Source organism: Tiliqua scincoides, chromosome 8 (genome assembly GCF_035046505.1).
Source record: "Tiliqua scincoides isolate rTilSci1 chromosome 8, rTilSci1.hap2, whole genome shotgun sequence".
NCBI lineage: Eukaryota > Metazoa > Chordata > Lepidosauria > Squamata > Scincidae > Tiliqua > Tiliqua scincoides.
Window position 1 is genome coordinate 39,035,036 of NC_089828.1, and position 20,961 is coordinate 39,055,996.

The 20,961-nt window shown below is 42.5% G+C and overlaps 1 protein-coding gene across 1 annotated transcript in view; it reads right to left on the reverse strand.

Moving 5' to 3' along the window:
- Nucleotides 1-20,961, reverse strand: part of LOC136659468 (scaffold attachment factor B2-like) — a 51,858-nt gene that overhangs the window by 22,379 nt on the left and 8,518 nt on the right. Inside the window, exons 5-11 of the mRNA XM_066636694.1 lie at nucleotides 18,303-18,330; nucleotides 16,781-17,297; nucleotides 16,292-16,338; nucleotides 13,044-13,144; nucleotides 10,369-10,518; nucleotides 3,076-3,179; nucleotides 1,960-2,111 (exon numbers count right to left, since the gene is read on the reverse strand). Coding sequence (XP_066492791.1) covers nucleotides 1,960-2,111; nucleotides 3,076-3,179; nucleotides 10,369-10,518; nucleotides 13,044-13,144; nucleotides 16,292-16,338; nucleotides 16,781-17,297; nucleotides 18,303-18,330 — 1,099 coding nt within the window. The remainder of the gene's footprint in view (nucleotides 1-1,959; nucleotides 2,112-3,075; nucleotides 3,180-10,368; nucleotides 10,519-13,043; nucleotides 13,145-16,291; nucleotides 16,339-16,780; nucleotides 17,298-18,302; nucleotides 18,331-20,961) is intronic.

Genomic DNA, 20,961 nt, shown 5'->3' on the forward strand with positions numbered 1-20,961 from the left:
TCTTTCCACCTAATGGCCAACTGGATAATTCCAGTTCTTATTCAAGTAACCCTAAAGGTACCCCTGGGGATACACATACTGGAGTAGACTAACAGCATGGATGTGGCACCAGCAAGAACTTACTAATATAGTGGGTCCTCTTTATCTGCAGATTAGGAACCTGCAGATTTGACCCACCGTGGGTTCTGAATCTGCATCTGGAGAAATCACAGAGGACCTCCGAGAACCTTTCTAGAAGCATCTAGAACAGGGGTGTCAAACATAAGGCCTGTGGGCCAGATGCAGCCCCTGGGAACAATTTATTTGGGCTCACCCCAGCTTGATAAATGAGATCTCTTATACCTTGAAAATATGAACAAGATTTGCACATTTTCTCTTCTGTCATTTGTAGCTAATGAGTTTCTGTGTGAGAACAAAGTGCTTATTTCTGGCCATCATCTGCTTCATAATGTCACTTCTTTTTTTAATGATGTCACTTCTGGCCCTTAGCAAGTGCTGTGAATGCTATGTGGCCTACTACATGAAATGAATTTGACACACCTGTTTCAGAAGGCTCCGGCAGACATTCTGAGTTGCAGGGAAGGTCGAATGTGGCCTTCCTGCGCCTCAGAAAATAGGACAGTGGATTTTATTATCTGTTTTCGGCATCTGCAGGGGTTCTAGGACAAGAACGCCCACAGATTCTGGGGCCTGATTTGTAATAACTAATGCTATTAATCTCCAAGGGTAGTTATGCTTAGGAGAAAATGGATAGCAGATGCAAACCAAACAAGATAAACTGCAGGGAATCTATGAAGCAGATGAAACCTGAGAGCTAAAACAAAATGTGTACAGGTCAGCCCTCCTTATCCACAGGTTCGGAATCTGTGGGTTTGACCCAGTGCAGGTCAGAAGGGCCCCACTATACTTCCTGAACATGGCTGGAAGAGTCATGTTGGGAGGAAGGCCTTCGGAGGCATTTTTGCTAAACCAAAAGAACATCTCAGAAGGCTCCAGCAAGTGTTCTGAAGCACAGGAAGGCCACGTGCAACCACCACCACTCCATTTTAGGAGGCCTGCTGGAGATTTCTAAGACTGCACTTCTGGCTGGTCCAGGGGTTCTTCGATGGCTCAGACCTGCGTTTTGATATCCTCAGACAGGTTTTGATATCTGTGGGGAGTCCAGAAATGGATCGCCCGCGAGGCCCAACTGTATTGCTTTCTTGATCTTACAATAGCAGATTCTAGAGACAAATCAATAATTTAAAATGAAAAAAGTCAAAACAAATATCCAGAGGACACCTCTGACACATTCAAGCATGCAGCACAACGTTTCCCAAATGGGCAATAACTATACATGTTTTTTCTGAATTAGGACTGCTCTTATACTGAAAAATCTGATTTTAAGGTGTGCAGGAACTACCTGCTTCTCAGAGAAGGCTCTATTGCATTTCCATGCAAGCCAATATGCTGAGCATGTCAATTCACTGGATGATGTCAGGCCTAGAACAGCAACTCCTGCATAAACAAATAGCCTCCTCCAAGGCCAGATAATTCAGCTGCATCAGGATGATCAAATCACAACCAATGCAGAGACATAATTATTTGTCCCCAGCAGTGGCTGACTGAAAAGAGACAAGGCCAGAACAATAAATAAAGCAAAAAAATATACAGCAGGTGGCCCCCCCTTGGTGCTTCTATAGGAGCTTATAATAAGTTGCACACTTATTTCCCATGGTATGCAGTTTAAGAATCACAGTTGGAGCATATGTTCAGAGGCTGGGATTAAATCCCCTGCTCATCCTTTTGGAAAAGCTGCAAACTGATTTCTAACAATCCTTCCTTCACTTTTCCAAGGAAAGCAAAAGATTATTCAGAAAGTCTCTGAATGTCTAACCCACCCACATCCCCTTAACGTGAGAGGGTGAATCAAGCCTCCAGCAGCACCTTAAACCACACTACAACAGAAGCGTCAGTGACCTGATTTGACAGAACGTGAACGGTCTGAAGATCCCATTTTCTGCTCATCTGTCACTTCTTTTCCATCTTTTTCTTCTCCACCATCTGTCCCTTCTGACTTTTTGGAGTCATCCTTTTTGTCTGCTTTCTCTTCTTTCTTAAGGTTGATAGACCTAACAAACGGAACATGCTTATAATGTCCCAAAGTGGCTAAATGCCCACGTACACACCTCAACTCAAACAACTTGCAATCTAAAGACACAGCAATGCTAAATACACTGGAGAAAGGCTGGGGATTCTGGTGCACTGCACTTCCAATTCTCTAGGGAGTTTGGCCATGGAGCACTTCTGATGTTCCCAAAGAAGGAGCTGGCAAAGTATGTGTAACACACCAAGTAGGGCCATGTTAGGGGAAAGGAGTGCCTCTCCCTCTGAGCCAATGCGCCTTTGCCTTCACTCACCCATAGGAGAGACGCCTTTGCCTTCACTCACCAAAGAGGAACTGAATGCAAGGTAAAATATTAATGCAAGTCAGCTTGGATCTGGTAATGCTAGAAACAGCCCTAGTCCTAATTCCTTTCTACCTTGCAGTGCTAGAATGCACAGTTACAATCCCTTCCTCTCTTCAGGTACTAATGTAACTATCAACCACAGTTAAACCCAACTGTCTAACTATATAGAATACTGGCAAAATGTACATAAAATGAGTAGATCAGATGCACAGACCCTGGCACCAATGCAGAATCACAAATAGCAGTGTTGTACCCAAGAGAAGGTACCTGCATGAACTGATGAGCAAATGCAACTGCACTAGTTTGACACCACCACCACAACTGCATCAAGCAAGGCCTTGCACAAATCAAATAAAGGCAGAAGTGAGGAAAAACAGAAGAAAAGTGCACACACAAATATAGCATTAGAACCAGAGAATACATCACATGCACCTCAGACCAAGATCTATGTTCCAAATAGCTTGCATCAAAGTCACAAGTACTAGGTCAGCATTAGCCTTTGGCAAGGCATCTGCAGAACTAGACTAACAAAAGAGAGCTATTAAATGATATCTACTATTAAGGAACCCTTAGCAAAGCCTTTTTCCTTTAATAACGTGCAAGAGATTATTAGAAGTCATTTTACTTTTCCAGTCTCGAGTCTGTAGAATGGTGTCTGTCCTTTTCTTTCTTCCCTTCATTTTCTTTCTTGTCAGATGATGTCTTTTTCCCAGCAGGTTCATTTTTGGCCTAGAATTAAATTAAAGAAATGTTTAATTTTCTTTACAATGATTTTGCTGAAACTGAGACGATGTTCAGTTTTTTACTAATTTTGCTGACTGCATAAACCAAGTAGTAGAATTTGTCCTAAGCTGTACCACTTCAGGTTGCATATCTGAATGTTCCCTGTACACAGAAAACACAGCAGGATATGCAGAAAGGCCAAACCCCATTCCAAACATGCAGTACCTTTTGCAATGTACTGTAAGTGCAAGAGTGTAATTCAGCTTTGTAGCACTCTACCATGACCACATACACTCCTACAGCGGCACTTAGGTTTCAGTAACTGATACTAGATAAAGGATGTAGATAGATAAGATACTTTATTTACGATCATCCAACCAGCTACTCACAAACAAAAAAATACACAAAATTTAAACCAACATCCCTTTACACATATATAAAATCATAGATTTATACTCTCAATTTTCTTTCTTACCAACTGCGCAGCATGACAGAAATGGGCCACCCTGAATGATATATCAGAATTTACATCAGATAGCAGAAAAGCAAGCTGCTCCTCCACCTGCATCCCCATTATAGCGCCAAAAATTGGAGAAATAAATTTAGATAGCAAATTGTCATAATTTGGACATTGCAGAATAATGTGGGCAGTTGTCTCCACCACATTATAATGGCAGGGGCACAGTCTCTGAATAGGGACGCCTTGCATAATGTCCCAAAAGGACTGCTGAGAAGAGTACATTACATCTGGCTTTAGTAAAGGCAATCCTGAATTTTGGAATAACGATATTATAAAAATATCTGGCAGGAGAAAGTATAAGAGCTTGATCCCCAAGAAAAACATATGCAGAAAGTCTGGCTCTCGCAGATCTCATTTCAAGGCCCACCAACCTCTGACACAAAATTTCTTTTGCGTCTCCCGGGCTCATCATCATTAAAGACTCTGGGGAGAGATTGCAAAGATTAAAATAGTCCAGGCACCTCTTTTCCCAGGTGCCTACAAAATGATCCAAAACGATCAAATAAGTAAAGTTATCCTGCCTCGAGAGAATCTTCAAAAAATAATGCAAGGCGTTTAGCCATATCGACATCTCTATACCTGGGGTACCGGATTCCAGCCTAACCACAGTATTTGGCACACATCAGAGAACATACATCAGCTGATGCAAAAATTTGGTCTAGATCACCTCTAGAGACCTGGTATTTAAGTATGGGGCGATCTCAGAACCATAAAGCAATTGAGCCCTGGTTTTAGCATTATGTAGCCTTAAAGCCGCAGGGAGAAATTTGGCAACTTTGGATGAATAAAAATGATAAATGGCACTGGATGTTTTCTGTGCTGATTGACTGACATAGTTTTTATGGGCCAAGCGGCCACCTTGATAGTGAAAAATCACCCCCAGGTATTTTATTAATTTAACCTGCTCAATGGGTTTCCCATTTAGGAGCCATCGATGGGCCTATACCTTTGTTTTATCAGACCAACACCTTTGTTTTATCAGAATTAATGATCAATTTCTCCTGTGAGCTGACCAGGGCTAAATGGCAAAGAGCCCTCCTCATGCTGACCTGTGTTCTCGATAATATAAGTACATTGTCGGCATATGCCAGAACAGGGACATGACGATCAGCAAGCTTTGGAGGATGTAAGGCCAGATCATCAAAAGAAGTAATCAGTGAATTTATATAAAAATTAAATAAAAGGGGGGCAAGAAGTCTGACCCCGTCTGACCCCTTTATTAACCAAATTTGGTTTTGTTAAATGACCACTAGATGAACACCTAATCCTTATGCCAGAGTTGCTATATAAGCTAACCATAAGCAACAATAATCGACGATCAATAGATGAAGCTGCAAACTTATCCCATAGCCTTGATCTAGGGATTAGGTCAAAAGCAGGCTTAAAATCAACAAAGGCTGGAAAAATGTCTAGAGCCCCTAAGTGGCCAGATGTTTCTCGACAAGAAATTGCAGCACCAAAGTCTGATCAAGGGGTGATCTTCCAGGGCAAAAGGCTACCTGAATATCGGCTATAATGTCTTGAGATTCCATCCAGGCTAATAGATAAAGGATGTAGTGGTTTTGAACAGCTTTGCCACTCCAGTGAGGATCATATAGAATAGGAGGACTAATAGACTATATTTGTAATACAGTAGGAAATAATATGACAATACGCAATTATAGTAATACCAGGTGTAAACAGGGCATGTTTGGATGGAGAATGTAAGTCTGCAGATAGAAGGAACATGTATTATAATTTTAAAGGAGATTCCTCTCAGAATCTTCTGGAAGAAAAAGGACTATGCATTCCTGGTAGAGGAGTTGAAAAAGAGGAAGATTATGTTCAGATGGGGAAAGTTGGAGGATGTTATTTTCAGATTTCAACAAAGAACCTACAGGATGGATACAGTTCAAAAGGCAAGATTTTACGCAATAATTTAAAAGAATGGGAAGATTCAGGAGAACAAGAGGAAAACTAGAAGAAATACAACAGGTTCAACTTTCTCAGGAGGAAGACATCTTGATGGACAGTGTTGCTAAATCCCAAAATCACTAAGATGAATTACAAATTTTTATCATGGAATATTAACGCTTAACTACATGCTTTACTCAGCATGCAGTTAATCTGTGGAACTCTTTACCACAGGATGTGGTGATGGTATAGGGCCTAGATGCATTTAAAAGGGGATTGGATAAATTTCTGGAGGAAAAATTCATCAAGGGTTACAAGCCATGTATGTGCAACCTCCTGATTTAAAAAATGGGTTATGTCAAAATGCCAGATGCAAGGGAAGGCAGGTCTCTTGTGGTCTTGCGTGTTCCCTGAGGTATTTGGTGGGCCACTGTGAGATACAGGAAGTTGGACTAGATGGGCCTATGGTTATCATGGAGCAAATGCTTCAAAGAACAGAAATAGATTTTTTCATTAATTATTTGAAAAAAACTAAAACAGGATATAATCTGTCTTTAAGAAACCCATATCAGAAGAGTGGACACAAAATATTTAATCTGTAAAGATTTGAGAGAAGAATTTTTCTCAGCAAATAAGAGGAAGAAAAAAATGATATAGTGTACATTAAGACCCATCTGAAACCTGTATTATTTTTCACAGATCAGAAAGGTAGGTGGATAGCAGTGCAAGTGATTTTATCTGGAATTAGAACTTTAGTGGTTGGAGTTTACGTACCACATTAGGGGAGGACCGAATTTTTTAAAGAACTGCTGGACAAAATATTAAATTACTCATATAGCTCTTATTGCCTGATGGGGGATTGGAAAGGCATATCTTCATTGAAAGATAAAGTATCTGATAAAGAGATAAACATTACTCAAGGAAAATTGCCCAAGACTTTTTTTAATTTGGACGAATCTTTAGACCTAGTGGATATCCAGAGACAGACAAATGGAAATGCAAAGGAATTACTCATTTTTCTGAAAGACCAAATCTTTCTCATGAATTGACAAGTTCTGGATATGCAAGAACTTAGTTCTTAATGTTATAAAAGCAAAAATATTGCCAAAAACTCTCAGATCATAATCCAATAACATTGGTAATAAAGAAGAAAATTAAGAATTAGAGGTTAAATGAAATATTATTGCAAAAAGAATTAATAGTAAAAGAGGCTAAGCAGAAATTGAAAGAACTTTTGGAGAACAACCTGAACAGCACTGATTTGCATACCATTTGGGATTCCAGGCTTTAGCCTTTACGAGAATACTGTTTATACAGAAAAACGGTGAATGGACAAAACAAGGGTGAGAGATATTTCAAAAGTTTAATGAGGAAATTAAGAAAAAGAAGCAAGAGTTGGTAGCATCGCCAAGAGATTTCAATATACTACAATAGCTTAAAGTTTTACAGAAACAATTAGCAACGATGACCACAAGACAGACGGAGAAACAATTAACCTTTGCAAAACAAAAATACTTTGCGCATGCAAATAAACCAGGCAGATGGCTAGCCTACAAACTTAGAAAGGAGAAGAGATTAATTTTAAGTTTCCAAGAAAATGGACAAATGTATACAGATCAACTGGGTCTACAAAAAGTAATCAGAAACTTGTCAATGTAAACTTGTCAAAGGGTAGACCTGGTAAAACTAGAGGTATATATTAAAAAACAAAAGTTACTGAAAGTGATGGAGGAGCAAAGGGCCATAGTAAATGATAGAATTACACTGACACGATAAAAAATAAATGTAGACAAAGCTCCAGGACCAGATATATACTGAGAATTATATGCAAAGGTTTTGAACATGAACTGAGAATACCACTGTTGGGGTGAGCTGTCCCCTGCCTGCCCCGCCTTACAGCAGGAGTGAGGGGAGCCTTCAACCCTGTGTCAGGAGCCCTGGGAAGCAGTCAGGGGCATTGCCTGGTCCAGGGGGGATGGGGTGATGCCGGCAACCCGCCGAGGGGTGCTCCTCCACCACAAACCCAAAGCCACTTTGGAGCCAGGGGGGAAGCCCAGCCCCATGGCCAGGTGCAAGCCTCCAGGCTTGGGAGGCGCCAGCGCCTGCGGTACGCCTGCCTTGGAAGGCAGAGGAGTCCATGCAGCTATAAAGCCTGCCGCCTCCTGCTTGGCAGCCTCTGGGGCGGAGGAGGGAAGGGCGAGGCCGGGGGGGGGGGGAGAGGAATGGACAGCTGTGGGGAGGGAGATCAGGCGGCAATCAGCTGGAAGGGGCAGACGCCCCAAGGCATCTCCCAAGAGCTCCCAAGGGGGAGGGAGAGCCAAGACAAGGCAAGACTGTCCTCAAGCACCTTCCCAGGGGGAAGGGGAGGAGGTAGAAGGGAAATTCAATTGAATTGGAAATTCAAAGGAAATCTTGTAGAAATCTTGTAAAATTTAAGCACTTGAGAATTACCGCAGATACTCGTCTATAAGTTGACCCCGCAGATAAGTCGAGGGCAGGCTTTGAGCCAACAACCATGGAATTTTCTATGACCCTCAGATAAATCGGGGGTTAAACTCAGAGGGGTGTCTGACTATAGTTTTGTCTGATTTTGCTTGAGGCCAGATCCTGAAAAATAACCTACCACTAATTGTTACCTAAGAACTGTAGCCTCTAATTTATTAAAAACATAGTAAAAGATCACAAGATACATTTTTATTCTTTTTAAATTCTGGTCTTCACCACCTTTTTGTAAACACTATCAGAGTAAGTGCACTGTAAACAACATACCAGTAAATCAGTGGTTCCCAACCTGGTATTCATGTACTCCCAGGGACACTCAACAGGACCTTTAGGGGTACTTGAAAAAGAATGGAGTAATGGTAGAAAAAGGCAGGTCATGCTCCAGAATGCCTTGCAAGGTACCAGCAAGGCAGGAAGGGAAGTAGCAAGTTGGCTTTGAAAGCCCCACCAATAGCTAGTTTTTGGTCATCAATTCATGTATGAACCAGTGATTGAAAACCAGCACAGTAAAAAAGCTGAAGCATAATATGTAATCAATCACCCAGAATTTCTCAGCACACTTCTGGTGCAAAACAGTGCAAAGGCAGAATCTTCTGTTCCTCAAACAGATAAAAAGAGAAAACACAGTGATGAATACATGGTCTGGGTTTTCATAGAGAGGAAATGAGGGCTTGTATTATTACAAACATTTTGCTAATATGAAGGGTACAATTTATTATTGCCAAGGGATATGCAAGTGAAAAAGGTTGGGAACCACTGCGGGAGAACCATGAATCAAATCCACCTTTAAGGTGTCTGGTGTGTTAAGCCAGAAGCTCTACATACAACATACAACCCATAACACATAACTGAGAGTGTGCAATTCAATTCACAGCAGAGAGATGCAGCTGCATATATTTGCAATCCTTTTTACTTAGAAGTAGACCCACTGCTTTCCATGGGTGTTATTCTTAAGTAATGCTGCATTGAATTGTAGCCTGGGAATTGTTGTTTGACCTCTGCCAAATGCAAAGCCTTTGCAAAAGGGAATCGGGTTGCAGCAGCAAGACGGAATGGAGGGGAATAAAAGGTTAACTTTGGCTGAAATGTCCCAGGAAAGTAACTATAGCAACTAACCAGCTGCCTGCCTAAGCTTAGCAGAGAAAGAACCTGTTCAGAGTTGAAAGGCTCTGCCCTCTGATTGACCCGGAGATAAGGAGAAGTGAGAACTGGACCATAAGGTAAGTATTTATTAAGTACCTCACTGGAAAATGGTAGTTAATGTGGCTAAGCTCTCAACACAGTCTAGTGGGTCCTGACCCATAGTTTGAGAAACACTGGCTAGACCATACCATTGAAAGGATACAACCATTATTTCTGTGGAAAACCCCAGGAATGCCAGGGTGTGTTCCTTACGCGGAATCGTGCTTAGAGATAGGATAACCCAGGCTGGAAACGGTCTGGTTGAACACTGTTAGGTTCTAGCTATGTTTATTGTACGCGGCAGACAAAGATAATTAATCATTCTATCTAATCTCAGACCTGGTAATCCCAGGTTCCCCCATTAATTAACAAGCTCAAGTACTGGGGTATTGATTTGGATTTATGAGGACATTTAAGTCAAACACAAGAATTTAAACCAAACACAAGAATTTCAAACAATTAAAACAATAGTATTGGATATTGAACTGCATGAACTGTTGAACCTGGCCAACAAAACCTGCTCCCCTTTGCATTTCTGAATCTCAGTTAGGTCACATCCCCCAATGGCCCTACTAATAAAAGACCTTCTCAAAACTCCCATGGCATACCTATAGCACATTTGCCGCACACCAAAGTGCTGCGGCACAGGGGTTGAAAATTGCTGCAGTAGCTCATTTACTTTTAGAATGTACACTCTTTGAGGAGGCGCGCTTTAAATATTTAGGTTTGATCTTGCTTAACATGAAAGGAAAATCACAACACAAAAAGGTTTGATTACTTTTATCTACAGAGTTAGTGGATATAGTGGAGAGAGCTTTTCTGTGGGAGATTGTTAAAAGCTGGATTAGTGAACGCTAATGAAGGTATGGTTACAAGGTACGTGGGATCATTGGTGGGAGAATTTTGATCATTTCAGTATTATTATTCAGGGCCAAGGTTTTTGATGTGTGTTATGCCAATAAAGGTTACTAAACTAAACACTCCTACAGCCCAGGAAAAGGGTTAATCAATTATGTTGACTAAAAGAAACCATTAACACTGGTCATAGACTCCGGGATTCTCATCATGATGCTAGTTATGGAAAAAGGAGTCACTTACTTTCTCTACAGAGATCATTTTCCCATGCAGTTCTGTTCTGTGCAGATGACTGATGCACTTGGTTGCTTCTTCAGATGAAGACATTGTGACAAAGCCATAACAACGAGCACCAGGGCTGCGGGCATTTGTCACCACTTTTGCACCCACCACCTGGAGGGGGTTGAGAGAAGAAGCTGTAGAGCATGGCAAGGCCTGTGTAAGTCCAAACATAGTCTATTAAATATAACAGACCAGTTATAGAATTTGGTTTCAACCAGCTGACTGAGGCAGCGTTTCTCAAACCTCTCATAACCAAGAAACCAGTTTACCGAAATAAAACTTGGAAGCATACTTCATTCTTACTAATAAACATGGTCAGCTCTTAAGAGAAGCCCATACTAAGTTTCTGCACAAGTTACTGATCTGGACATGCCTCTTGACTAGAAGAAAGCCAGAACAGAGACTCAGCAAGCATCCTCCTCTGTGAATGGTCACTTTATGCTCACAAAAGCCTTTCATTCTTACGTGACACTAATTCGGGAATTACTGAACTAGACAACACAGCTTTATGAAGCGCTGCAGAAGAGCACAAACTTCACATTATCATGTCCAGCTCCTAACAGCCCTGGAGATGCTTAGTGATTACATATTAACCAGGTGATTCCAATATAACTGTAACTGACAGGTCCTCAGTTGCTAATCAGCAGGGGCTGATGACAGCTGAGTACTGGTACCAGCCCTCAAAAAGGGCTACAAGAGAAGGAAAAGAGAAAGGACAGACAGAGGAAGGGGGGGTTAGAAAGACCAAAGGGAGAGAAAAAGAAGCAAAGAGAAAATCTGATAAGATAGGAAGGCGCACCAGTCCCTATAGGGCAGTGCTCCTCAAAATTTTTTGTCCTATGGCTCTCTTGACAATTGGCAGCCACTGGCTGCTGCTGTTTTGTTACATGACAGGCAGAAATTCACTAGGTGAAGCTTTCTCCCCAATTTCACCTCTTCTGTGAATAAAAGCTGAATCAGTTAAGGCTTTGACTTTGTTACACAGGTACAGAAGTCATGGGGATGACAGAGGAATCCCAGGAAAAAAGTGCAAACTATACTCTGAAGAGCCGCAGCATGGAAAGCTCCACCTGGAGAGTGGGGACAGGTCTTCTCTAGGGGACCCCTTGCCCTGAGGCAAGACTGAGCGTTTAGAGGAGAGCATAGGTATGTGCTTACCAAGTAAGCTGTGGTGCCAATCCATTTGAGGAGTTGCTCAGCTTCCCACAGTGGTTGACGCAAGTGGGGAGGATTATCTGGTACATGCGCACTTGCATACCCACCAGGGGCACTTTTTCTCCCCTCCCCTCCCACAGCTACACAATATTTTCAGCTCCACTGCAGTCACAGCTCCACTGCAGTCACAGCTCCACTGTGCCACCCTCTGTGATCCCCTTAAGCAGGTCCCCCAGCCAGCATTCAGCTAAATGCAGATGCCTTTTGCTCCACTGCATGCAGGCACAAAGCACCCTCAGCCCTTAAACAGAAGGACAGGGATAGCAACAATTGGGTAGTGGATGCATGCATTTCACTATCTTTATAGCTGCAGAGTAGCTGGGAGGGAAGGTGAGAAAAGGCGCCCATGGTGGGCACACAAATGAGCAAGAATAAAACAGTGATCTGGAGGGATTGTTCAAAGCAAATTACTTAATGCTTCCACCTTAAAATAAAAGACACTCACAAGAACTGCTTCCATAAAAGAACTAAGAGAAAGGGTGCCATTTAAGAGACTCAGCAACACTGTCCAGAGAAAAGGTGAGTTTCTCTTCCTAAGGGGGAGGGCAGAAGCAGAGTAATCCAGATCTGAAGAGCCAAATATTGCCTGTTTTTAAAATGGAGGGAGGGAAAAACCAAAACAGAAATTGTCTCCTTAACCAAAATGGGATGACTGGAGGGAACTCAAAGTTGTTGACAGTGGAGATCACTTCCTTTTTCAGCACCAAATGAGACGATTTGGTGGTTTCTGCTTCTTTCCACAGTTAAATGCAAGGGTTTCTTTTTCATGCAGCTAGTGCAGGTCGGGCACCCAGCCTCCGCCACTTGGCAATCTCATGCACTGCTGAGTCGCAGCACGGTAAGTAGAGGCAGGGAAAGGGGTGGGGGGGAGGCATTCTGGGGAGGGGGGAGACTGACAGGGGGGTGGAGAGAGGGCGGGGGAAGGCATGACAGGGAGATGGGGAGGGTGGGAGGCATGCTGGGGTGAGGGAGCAGGGAGGCCGGCCCGTGGAGCTCCGCTCCACTGGATCCTGTCTGTTCGTGGAGGGCTTGGTGCCCTACACAAACGGCTTTACCTTACTGCCGACCTTTTGGTCGGCAGTAAAGTGAGTAGCCCCATTGTGGGGCTGCTTCCCTTACTCGAGAGAAGGGGACTGGAAGAGAAAGCTCTCATCTGGAACTGGAGCAAGACACGTGTCCATTAGAAAACAAACTATACTACTACTTCAAAGCAAATCACTGCTCCAAAGCTAATCAGAAGTCCTGGTTTGAAGAAAGCCAATTCCATTTCAGTAACCAGACATTTTCATTTCAATTAAATGCACGAAAACAGATTGAAAACAAGAAGAGACAGACCCCTTGAACTTTAAAGATCATTTAAATGAAGCCTAATACATTTTAAAATTTAGCCTAGCAAGTCTGTTTATTTCAGAAATCCATACCTTTCCATATTTGCTGAATAGATTCTTCAGATCTGTAGCTCTGGTCAATGAGGAAAGTCCACTAACCCACAGATTTCTGCCAGAACTACTACAGGAACGGCCTAAGGGGGAAGGGGGGAAGGAGAGACATTTTTACATCAAGAAAATAAAGTAGCAAAAAAAATTTAATAACCCTGAAAGCGCTGTTTAGTTATAGCCCATATGAAAGACAATACAGAACTCTTGTTTGAATTTCAGTAATAAAAGAAACTGGCAGGGGAATGGGGGAATGACACTATGATGTTTATAATTCATAAAATATCAGAAAAATTTATATCCAACCTTTCCCTTGCCAAGGCAAATGCCCAAGGTGGCTTACAAAGTTCCACAATAAACACTGTATAACAATAAGTAAAACCAGGGTGTGTGTGTGTAAGTAACTACAGGTGCAACCTTTTTATACATGGACTTTTTTATCTGGGGATTCATCTCAATGTGAATGAGGGGGAATTCGAAGTCACACACACCTTTGCCTCCTTTGCCTGGTGTCTTGCTCCATTTCAAGGCAGCCCAAAATATTGCAAAAAAGCTGTGCCTTGCACAGGCACAGCCCTGGAAGCTCTGGAACACTGCGTACCTTGTTGGAGCCCCTGAGCCATTAAAGAGGCACGTGCAGAAGACTCTGCAAGAATCCATGAGAATCTTGTGGGGAGAGGGGCAGCCAAGGGAAAAACATCAGTAGTCAGAATGAGTGCAGCCAAGAGAAGCGCACTCTCTCGCACTCACTCTCTCTCTCACACACATGCAGTAGTAACAGAGGGGTTACTCTGCTTTAAAAAACCCATGGAGCGCTTTCCTCCAGCTTGTTTGGTTTGCCTTTCTCAAAGCCAAAAATGAGAAAGAAAACCAGGCACCCTCTGCCGAATTCCCCCCTCCTTCAAACTGAGATGCTGCAGGCTCTCTACGCTCCAGCCTACACAAGCAAAACAGCGTAGCAAGCAAGTCTTCCCAGCAATCCCAAGCATGAGATTTAGGCTACAATCCTCTCCACACTTTCCTGGGAGTAAACCCAATTGGGACTTACTTCTAAGTAGAATGCATAGGACTGGACTCAAAAGCTCAGCATCCTGCCAATAGGGGAGGGACATGTGAGCAGGGACATGGTGATGGGGGAGGCAATTGAGAACTGCTGCCTTACTTTTCTTCCATCCCTAAGTGTCAGGTTGTAGTGCTATTTGCTTAACTGCACACAATTTGCATAACTATGCAATTTGTGAAAAATCACATGTTTCTGGTTGCTTTGGTGCAACGCGGATTTTCCCAATCGCATAAGTTCAGGGAACAAACCCCTGTGCATAAAAAGGTTCCACCAGTATTTGGTCCAGAAAGAAGCAGAGAAGCCACATCACTATTACAGAGGCTTAGAGGCCAGACGTCAGCCCAGCACCCAAATAACAGATAAAATGTTTTGAGCCCTCACCAAAAAATAAATAAAATGAGGGAGGGGTAGTAGCAATGGATGGTTATTTTTGGATATTTATTTTATTAACTAAAATACAGAATTGCCCAGCTTTCCTAGACCTGTATATTGTTTAAATGCATTTCCATCCATAAAGGTATCTTCCCACTGAATTAGTTTTATTTACAGCAGGGGTGTCCAAACTTTTTGGCAGGAGGGTCACATCATCTCTCTGAGTCGAGGGTCGGGGGGGGGGAAGATTAACAATTCAAATTTGAATTCAAATAAATTTACATAAAAGGCCTTGCACAAAGCAAGACCGGACTTTCCTTCACTGCCGCTGCTGTATCACAGACATGAAACAACGAACAGTGGAGGGAGCCCTTGGCCCGCAGCTCACGCAAGAGATCAAACAGTCGCCCTCATACTGAGAACAGTTGTGTCAGGCCAGCATGGGCTCCAGCAAGTCTCTAGAGGGCCAGAGGCTCACTGGAGACTGGGGGCTCTCCGTGAGCTGGATTGGGAGTCCCTGAGGGTTGCAAATGGCCCCCGAGTTGGAGTTTGGGCACTCCTTGTTTACAGGAAGGTAGATTCTGCAGAGGTGTTCTGGCAAGTAACACGCCTCTCCTTCAACAAGAGGACTTAGTGTAGAAGGTTAGAGGTTCAATACTTGGCATTTCCAAGAGCAGAATTAGGTAATATTAGGTAATGTCTGAGATATTCAAATGTCACCACCAAACAGAGTGGACCATTAGCTTTCAGAATTTTATTAAAAGCAGCCTTGTTGAATCAGATGACTGATCAATCTAGTCTTGTTTCCCAAGTGACCAACTAGAAGTCTAATAAGCAAGCATTAAGATACCAGCCTTCCCCTGTTGCTCCCAAATTTGTGGTACTCCATGGAATAACTGCCTCTGAACATAAAGATTCCATAATAACCATCAAGGTCAATAGCCAAAGATGGATCCACCCTCTAGGAGTTTGTCCAATAATCTTTTAAAAGTTAGTGGTCAGAGGTTGCACATACAAAACTCATTCACTAAATGCAGAAAGAAAAACTTAAGAACAAAGCTAGACACTTTTATACCACAACTAACTACGGGGTCTCCTGTATCCAGATTCACTTATCTGCGGATCAGGTCTGCGGGCGATTCCGCACGCACGCCCCCTGGCCTCCGGAGGGTCCTGTGAGCCCAGCAGAGGCTGTGGACATCCATCTGTGGCCACTGCCAGGCTCAGACTGAGCCTCAGTCGAAAAAAAATCACTTCGTTTTATTTATAAAACAAAAAGTGAGGTTTTTCAACTCTAAGGCTTAGTCTGAGCCTTGCAGAGGACATCAGTGGCCTCTGCTGGACTCAGAGGACCCTCCAGAGGCGAGGGGAGCTCTTTGGAGGGTGGGGGCAGGCATCCCCCCATATCTGTGGATTCAGGATATGGAACACACCTATGTACAGTAATTATAATATAAAGGTGCTCTGTCCGTCTGCTCACCTGTTTCTTTGTCTCTCCTTTGCTTTAAGAAAGTTTTACCAAAAATAAAAATGGGGGGCACCACTGGTGTGAACCACCTTCAGGGTACAAAATGAGCTCCATCCCATCAAGTCAAGATCAATGAAACAGATTGGGTTAGAGACAAACCAATAGCATCAACACAGTGCCATGCAGCTCTAAGGAAATTTCCAACTACAAAGACTGGGTGGATAACATTACTGAAAAAAATAATTTGGTATTGTTTCTCCCAAAGTTCAGACAAGTTAATCAGTTACACCTAGCAACACTGGAATAAGAATTCCCATTTCTATAACCTACCCTTTTCATCTTTTGAAGCAATTTTAGCCTCTGAATCCTCATTAGAGCTAGAAACAGAAAAAAGACACATTAGTCAACTAGAAACAGGTAGCACAAGAGTTGGCAGGCAAGACTGCATGTGCTAAGATCAGATACCTACCAGAAAAATCAGTTGTGAAAGGAGAATTAACCCTTTGGGGGAAAAGCCTTTTAAAACTTGACAAGAAGGTCAGATGTGACTAACAGTGCTAACTACTTATAAAAGATAAAAGTTAATAATAAACCTTGGAAGCTTGAGAAATAAAAGAAATCTTAAGGAAAAAAATGCAAGCCATCTTCTACAAAAAAGTGTGCAAGGACAACTAAAAAGAGGTTCTATTCAGAATAAGCTATTATTTTTGTTAATGCTTTTATAGGGTCACCTGAGGAATCACAAAGTATTTGCATTCATAAATGACCAACGGGGAAGAAAAAAATACAGCATCTGGTCTAAAACGGAGAAAAACAAACCTCATGTTCTGATCACCACCCTCTTTGGCAGAGGACTCTCTAGTGGCAGAGGAGTCTTCCTCACAATTAGCCTTCGTTTCCATCTTCTCAGCATCTTGGCTAACAACTTGGGGACCTGAGTTCGTCTTCGCAGTTTCCTCACTATCGGCCTCCAGAGTCTGGGCTGCTTTGCTATTCTCACCACCTCCACCATTCCTGCTCTCTACTGCTAACGAGTCAGAGTCCAGTTTGGCTTCCTCTACTGTCTCCTTGCTTGTCTCCCCTTTCGCTATCACTAAATGCTTCGCTTCCTTCTCCTCTTCGTCCTTCCTCATTTCTGGCCACAGCTTGGCCTGACTGTCCATAACTAAAAGGTCTTCTTCTGACTGAGTGGCGGCGGCAAATGCGTCTTCCTCGGCTGCCTTTTTGCCTGGCAACGGGTTATTCGCTTCCTGTGCCTGCTCCACTTCAGAAGCGTCTTCTTTAAGGGGCTCAGTTTTACAAGTGTCACCCAAAATGTCGAGCATTTTCTCATTTTCTATGGATTTAACAGGAATAGAATGGCACAAGATTTAATCACCAGGGAAATACAGCAAAGACAAATGCGGAACGGGCATGGCTGCCAGACTAACATGGAGAGAATGGCTAACACTACACAGAGATTGGAAAACTCTTGTGTCTATTACATTCACATGCCTAAACTAACTGCAGTCTTACATGGCTAGCAGAGCACTGCCTGAAAGAGAGAAGGAAGAAAATCGTCTAGAAACCTTTAAGTGAAACATTCCCAGCTTGGTTCTTGGCTCTCTTCACATAGCTGCAATTTTTTCAATTCTTCCAGAAACTAGCTTCCAGAGTCCAGGATGCTTATACAGATTGTGTCAATTCTTTGACAGTTCCACTTCCAAGTTTTACTGAAATTCTTTAAGATGAGTCCATGCGTGAAAACCAGAACACCTTCAGTTGTAATAGGAATGTTTTTGTAGTCCTTAAAGCAAAGTGGAAGAAGTTTCCATGAACAACCCATCTTCTGTCTTCAGGATCCACTTAAGTTTTAGTTCCCTGCTCTCCGCTTTTACACTCAACTGCACTTTTCTAGCCAAAGTTACAGAATCAAAGCACTGTGCAATATCACAAGATCTGCTCTACACATGGACCCTGCTTCTTGCAAGGCTCTGTTCACTCATTCGTTAGAGTAGGCATCTCCAATCTTTTTGGACCCAGGGCCACATCATATATCTTAACATGGTGTTGAGGATCGGATGTGGCCCTTAGGCTACAGTTTGGAGACCCCTGCATTAATTTAAAGGAGACAGTTCATCACTCTCAGAAGAGTAGTCTTGCACAAGAAGAGAGGGTGCTGTTGCAGATCTGGTGATACGACCAGAGTTCCAATCTCTGTGGCTTTTAGTGCATGTATGACTGTGCAGAATTATGTACCATTAGATATTAACGGAATAAAACCACATTTTGAGTAACTAAAGAGATTTGTGTGTGCAGCTGATGTGGAAGGTTAGGGCAGAATGTTTTTAAAGAACAGTACCTGATTCCAAAGGAAACTCTTCACGTTCCTATTGTAAAAAGGGGGGACGGGAAACAACAAAAATGTTACAAAAACATAATCTATCAAAATGTTAAGATGAAATCAAGCTTAGTTAAAGAAAGCAAAATAAACCATGCTACAATTCAAAACATACATTTTGAGAAGAAAGCTTCATTGGATTTATTTACTTCTGAATCAACATTATACTGACAGTATATTGAAAAGTGCGTTTTAATATTTGCCATTTATACAGAATGCTTCAAGTATCAAACCACTTCCCCAATCTTCCCAATAGTTCAGTAAGATACATCATGTCTCCATAAGAAAGATGGGAGGCTGAGGTCAACTGCTGTCATACAATTGCTTGTCAACAACTAACTGGTGATCTAATGGGTGAGACAATGCTTGAATTACAGAAAATCCTGCTCTCCGTCACTAGCGTATAGTTCTCAACCACCTACATTTTAGGTGTTGGTTCAAACAGATGAAAGCTATAATGACTGCATTACATTTTCTGCAATGACTATACATAGACTAATGTGAATTATGTGAACACATGGCACATACAAGTATATTTTTAATTTTTGCCTCAGTGCCACTGCAGCAGTTGAATTCAATGAAGTCTTATGGAACTATCCCAGAGTTCTCCGTTTTCCCATAATTCCAAGCAAATCTTCACTACCCATGCACTCCTGCAATAATTTGTTTCTTTGAAAAGAGCACACAGGCCCTGCTCAAAGCGACTCCCGTGAACTGTTCTTTATACTCTGCTTTAGTCCCTGTTTTGTGCTCATGTAAAGAACAGAATGTTTTCAACTTCTTTGAAACTTTAAAGAAAAAGATGGAAAAAGTGGGCAACTGCTCAGAGGGCAGAGCTGCAGCTTGGGGCAGGGGATGGTGGTGTGCCTCCCCCCCAGCCATGCTGCCTGGAAGCACTTGCACCCACTGACCCCCCTCAGGTACATCAATGCAGTCAGAATACTGCGATATGCAGAGGGAGCTCTGCCCAATGAAGGCATACATATGCCACAACACACACATTAAGCTATCACATTAAGCATTAAGATATCACCAGACTTTTTGTTGTGTCTGCATAGTTAGAAATGGGTTCGTAAATTGTAGTTTGGGATTAAAAACACTAGTACAATAAATACAGAATGCCAATTATAGCTGGCAGCTTTCCCAGTGCCTTTCACTGGTCTCCATTTTTAAGATTGCAAACCCATTGGAGTGTGAGCCCTTTATTTGTCTAGCTACAGAAATCACTTTGTAAAATATTTTTTGTTGAAAAGCAGTATACTATATGAATATTCTCAATAATCTTCTTCAACGCTAAAACCCTCACACAGAGGACAGAAGTGGACACCCCCACAAAGTACTTTCAAATACTTGCTCAAGACTAGAACATTTCATCTGTAGCAGACTAGAATGGCACAACAGCCAATTTGCCTTCATAGGATAAAAATGAGCAGAAAACCTCCTCTATTCAGTATACAATTTTCATTACTGCTCATTTACAGAGGTAAGATGTCAAGTATTTACAAAATTCAGAATACAAATCACTTATTGGGTGATTAGTGAATCATTCATCAAGCTACTTCAAAAATTTCAATTAATTTTCATTCCTCACACAGATGTTACTAACAGTTAATTTTTCTTCAAAATCTATACAGCATTGTGGTGCTCACCTAGTCTAAGAATAGAAGCAATACACCCACTAATCCAGGATCTGCTGAGGGTTCCTATGTGATCAGACACAGTATTCTTTAACCTGTGGGCCATGACCCCAATGGAGTCACAAAGACTCACTTAGGGGGTCATGGCAACCTTTCAAAGCCTGTGCAGGAGAGCTTGGATCCAATCCAATAACAGTACTGTCTTATCAAAATTGAGTGCTTGATGTTGTCTTACACAGCTACTTCTTGCCATCGTGCCCAGCAGCTCCTAAGAGAATCTTTGCTCAGACTGCTATTTCACAGGATTGTTGTGATGACGTAAGAGGAAGCGGGAAACAAGGCAGGCAGGGGCAGAGAGTAGGTGGATCCGGTCATGGAAGGCAGGTAGGATCAGCAGTGGGGTTTCAGTCTCATATTTTATTTATTTGTTGGAGGCAGGGCATGAAAAATGTTGAAGACCACTGGGCTGCCTTGCTAAGTGCTGCCTTGCTAAGTTTATCATTGCTCATAATTCGCTTCCAGGGGAATAGTAGACTGTATCTGCTGCAGCCTCAAACTAGAACAGTGTTTCTTGTAGTACGTGAAGCAGTGTCTGGTGGTACACACAGAACGTGCACACCCCTGCCGCCTAGCTGTGAGACCAGCAACTCAACATGGTAAGCAGTGGTAGGAGGTTTGGCAGCACGCACTTTTCACATACTTGAGAAAGCCCTCTCATCTGCCCACCTCATACAAATGTTTGTTGCATCTTGTCTGGCCTCCCAGTTTGGAAGCAACTGGCAATGATATCATCACCAGTTACTTTGGTGATATAGTCAGTTCTCATTATTTGCCTAGGGTTAGGTTCCTGGAAACCCTAGTTGACAGTGAGTTTGCAGATAACAAGCCATTGATCCTATGGGATCCATGGGGTTAGGTGCAAGGGGTACCTTACCTGCCATCATAAGAATTCAGCAGAGGCACTCAGGAAGCCAGCAGAGTGC